The sequence below is a fragment of the Hibiscus syriacus genome, unplaced genomic scaffold (genome assembly GCF_006381635.1).
Source record: "Hibiscus syriacus cultivar Baekdansim isolate YM2019G1 unplaced genomic scaffold, ASM638163v2 tig00112293_pilon, whole genome shotgun sequence".
In the NCBI taxonomy this organism is placed as follows: domain Eukaryota; kingdom Viridiplantae; phylum Streptophyta; class Magnoliopsida; order Malvales; family Malvaceae; genus Hibiscus; species Hibiscus syriacus.
The window spans coordinates 3697237-3701595 of record NW_024063296.1 but is presented as its reverse complement, the minus strand read 5'-3'; the positions used below and the strand labels follow the sequence as shown (position 1 = coordinate 3701595).

General features: G+C 34.2%; 1 protein-coding gene across 1 annotated transcript; it reads left to right on the top strand.

Annotated features, from left to right (window-relative positions):
- Positions 1–271: 271 nt before the first annotated feature.
- Positions 272–878, top strand: LOC120177624 (peptide chain release factor 1-like). The gene is made up of 2 exons (XM_039183707.1): positions 272–699; positions 778–878. Exons 1-2 carry the CDS (start codon positions 276–278, stop codon positions 861–863), a joined length of 510 nt encoding a protein of 169 aa, XP_039039638.1. The 5' UTR covers positions 272–275; the 3' UTR covers positions 864–878.
- The last annotated feature ends 3481 nt before the right edge of the window (positions 879–4359 follow it).

Genomic DNA, 4359 nt, shown 5'->3' with positions numbered 1-4359 from the left:
GAATACCAAATTAAAATATAAACTACACATTATGTATGATTTTAAAAAAAATAAAGTTTGAGTAGGTACTAAACCTATAGTTTACCCACACAGTTTCATCCCTAGATTAGTTGACAGCAAAATAAATCATCTTTGGTTACCCAAATCCAAGCTTGACGATGCATCTGTTGAGCGTTGCTGAAAACGCTGCGTTTTGTATTTGAATTCCAAATATCCATTCCACAACAAATACAAATTCAACGGGAAAGGTTTGTTTAGGGAGGAAGAAAATGGCAATGGCTGGTTTTGGATTTATAAATGTAATGAAATCCGTTGATCGATTTGTGAGAAGTAATGGCGTTTCCTTGGTGGCTAAGGCGCCGCCGCCATCGCTATCGCCGTCAAGCTGTTTCTTTATGCCCCTAAAGAGAAAAGGAATAGGGTATCAATTACAACTCTACTGTTGCAGTATTAGTAATAACGACAGTGATAAGAGTTGTTACTTGACATTGAAGGATGAAGAGCTGATGCGGCAGTGCGAGATGACCAGGTTCAAAGCGTCCGGCGGCCCTGGCGGTCAGCACCGTAACAAGCGAAAGTCCGTCGTTCGTCTCAAGCACCTCCCTACCGGTATCGTTTCCCAGGCCGTTGAAGACCGATCCCAGCACATGAATCGTGCTTCTGCCTTAGCTCGTCTCCGCACTCTTATTGCTCTCAAAGGTAACCCTATTTTCCGTTTTCTGCTTCTTCATTCTTCATTCTAATACGCTAATTGGTGTTTGATTAATGTTAATGAAGTCAGAAATCCCGTCTCTCTTGAATCATACTCTCCTCCTCCCGAGCTTCTTCAAATTCTTATTGGTATATGCGTCTTCCCACTTTAATTTTGGTCATTTTAGCATTACATACTGATGAGTTGTGGTTCATTTTAACCCCTTCCACAGGGCATGCAGACTCTGTTTGATCTAATCTTTGCAGTTGAAGGGTCTATATCTGATGCTGCAAAGTTCTCGGTGCGTTACATTAACCTTGTTAGTACTTCCATTGCCTGCCTTCTGCCCAGTTTAGTTGACTCATCTATTCTTCTGCCAGTTGTTTATACCGGTTGGAATCCATCTCTTATTGAATATCATGAATTATATAACAGTTGTCAAATAACTAATCTTGCAGGATGAGTACTGGGGCACTTTCACGGTTACTACTATCAGATGATTCCCTTTGGAAGGCAGTAAACGAGCTGAGGGCTTCCAAGGTAGCACACTTAACCATCATCAAAGCTGTGATTTTAATTTGTTCGGTTCTCTAGATTTAACGCTTAAACTCAAAAAACAGGACACTTCTATCATTTCATTCCTTTTACTTGGTTATCAGTTTTGCTTCATTCCAAAAAAAAATTCCCAATCCCTTTTTTATTGATAGATTATCCTGTTTCATAATGCGTCTTATGGCATTTTCATTTTTCAAACATTACCTTTTGATTGTCTCTTGGAAAGGCTTGCACGCCTCTGAACACAGAGGTGTCTATTTTCCGGACTTTTCAATACCAGTTTCATGAACAATGATGCTATAATTAAATAAAAGAATCTTGAAAATGACATAGTAAGGAAAAACATCAGAAATCTATAATCTAAGTCTTGTTTAATTTTTTCTATTCTTTCATCATGTCTTTTTCTAATTCCAAATTATGAACTTTCTGATATAATATTTGAAATATATTGGTCAATTTGCCTCAAAATTGGACAAATGATTCTTAAATTATATTTTAATTTATTTTTCAATTTTAAAATATCTTTTTAGCAAAATATTCTCCATTTATTATATCCTGATCAATTTTTCTTCAAAACTGAAAATATATGGGTAAATTTGTTCCAAAATTAGAAATGTGATGGTAAGTTGCTCTAAGATTAGAAGTACTATTGTAATTGATTTGGTTGAAAGAGAAATGGTATATTTGAACCACTCACACAAGTATAGTAGTAAATTTGCACACAATCCCTTTAATATAGTCTCGATGGTAAAAGTTTGTGATTTGGTTTTGAGTGAACTATGTATGCTCAGTTGGTAGAGCGTCCTTGAAAGATTTAAGTCACTGAACTTCAACATTCTTATAAATATCTTGGCTTTTGTAACTATAAATTGGAAAGGAGGTTGGACTATTATAATTCTGTGTTTGGAACTCCATAGGGTATGAAGTCGTTGAAGTAGGACTGTCATATGTGGATGCAAACCATTCCTTTGCGTATCAGGTACACCAAATTCTTTGTTTTTTTAATAAATGATTCAAACACACCTATTTTTTTGGCCACCAAAGATCCTCATTTAACTATTGGGTCATAACCAAAAAGTAAAAAGTAAACATAATAAACTTTTAAATGGTTGTTGCTTTTGTTTTTAAATGCTTATTTGGTTGCATTTGTTGCGGAGCATTCTTAGTGTATGTTACAGATTTGTAGGCTAAAATCTTAAGACGAATATATATTGTATTTAATGTTGGATATCACATAGTTAACATAGAATATTATTCTACATATTATATGACCTATGTACTTGTATATATACCCCTAATGTCTATGAATAAAAATGAGGAAGCTTTCTAGTTCAAAAATTCTTCATGATATCATATTATCAAATCAATTAATGGTTTTCAATTTGGGGTTTTTGTTGTCTATTTGTATGTCCAAAAAGGTTATTGTCGTTCTTCAAAAAGCAGGTTTTGGAGGCTTTTCTGTCGACATTGCTAGCACAAAGAGGTTCACCATGTGCCGATCGGTCAGCCACTGACAGTCGATCACCAGATTCCTTGCGCATGAGTCCCTCACGACACTAGAAAAGTTATCCAGTATGAGAGCACGTAGGTGGATTTTTTGGTACCGTCTTCTTTCTCGGACTTCAGATTCTGCTTATGGCATACCCTTGTGGTCAGTTTGTGACTTCAGTTAAATTTTAGTTTGGGTTTTTGGATTTGGCTTTTCTACAAATTTTGTTTTGTAGCTGTCGTGGTCTTTGGCTTCACAGTAGCCACAATTTTAGTGTTTGTTGTATTACACTTGGCCTTTGGAGCATGCTTTGTTGATTTGGTCAATAGTTTAGTCTTTCATTTTGGAGTTTGGTGACTTTATTCGTACTATTACCTTCCTTTTGGCTTCGATAGATTTAATTGTTTTGAGAGTACTTCTCGTATCCTTAGTTTTAAAAGGCGCTAAGCATATTGCACCGAGGTGCAAGGGGTTTCTGTAGTCTACGCGTGCGATGCAAGGCAAAGGCGCAGACTTTTTGTAGACGAGGCACACTTTTATACTAAAAAGGATTATAAATTAATTCTAGAGTATATTCACACCCAGTACTCAGTGGTTCACTCTTAAATCACTTAATCTCCTCTTCACATTCTATTCTTTCATTATTATTTGTCCTCTCCTCAAGAGTCAAAGACCCATTTCTATAATTCACAATACCCCAGTTTTCAAAATATTTTAACACAAAGTTAGGGTTATCATAATTTTGATAAGGAAACGAGTTCCATACTTTGCTATATGTCCCTTTCACCAAATTCTACATATATTGATTTATATTTAATTATTTTAATATTTACAATTATTATTTTATTTATTTTTAAATAATACAAATTATTTTAATATTTACAATTATTATTTTATTTTATTTAATTTAATATTTTAAAATTAATTATAAACATTGTTAAATAAATTAATTAAAAACATAAAAAAAAAAACAGTGTACTTTTGATAAAAAAAAATATGATGATAATGTATAAAGGAAGTGTACTAGAAGTATTTTTAGTGAAAAATGTTGGAATGGACTTTTTATAAATAAAAAATATTAGTTTATTTAAAGTTGGGCTATATATTTGGGCCATTAAATAAGTTACATAAATTTTATATATGTTAGGGTTATTATTCTGCCATTCTATCTTCTTCTGCTACTCTTGCTTTCTTCTACACACGTTCTTTTGCTACAGACGTTATGTTTTATCTTTTTTAATCTCTTATTTCAATTTTCTTCCTTTTTCATGTTTTAGTTCATTAGACGGCAGAAGCGCGTGCCTGGAGCCTTTGAACAAAAGCTCCAAAGGCGGAAAAGGCGCTCACCCGCCATTATGGCTTTGCATGTACCTCCGAAGGCGTTTTCCTCCACTAAGATATTTCATTTAGGTCAAAAGGTGCCTAGGGGGTGTAAACGAGCAAGTCAAGAAATACTGCTGAGTTCAACTCAAACTCAAAAACATTAGCAATAAACTCAATTTAAAAACTAACAAACTATCTAGGTATATATGTTAGAAAGAGGTAGTTGCCTTTTATTTATAATGTCAATAAGTGGTCCACTCATGTACTTCCCAATGTGGGATATTACTTCAGCATAAAATCA

Coding starts and splice junctions, on each gene's coding strand:
- LOC120177624 (XM_039183707.1), top strand. CDS start 276: ATGGCTGGTTTTGGATTTATAAATGTAATGAAATCCGTTGATCGATTT. Junction 700..777: donor CACTCTTATTGCTCTCAAAG/GTAACCCTATTT, acceptor ATGTTAATGAAG/TCAGAAATCCCGTCTCTCTT.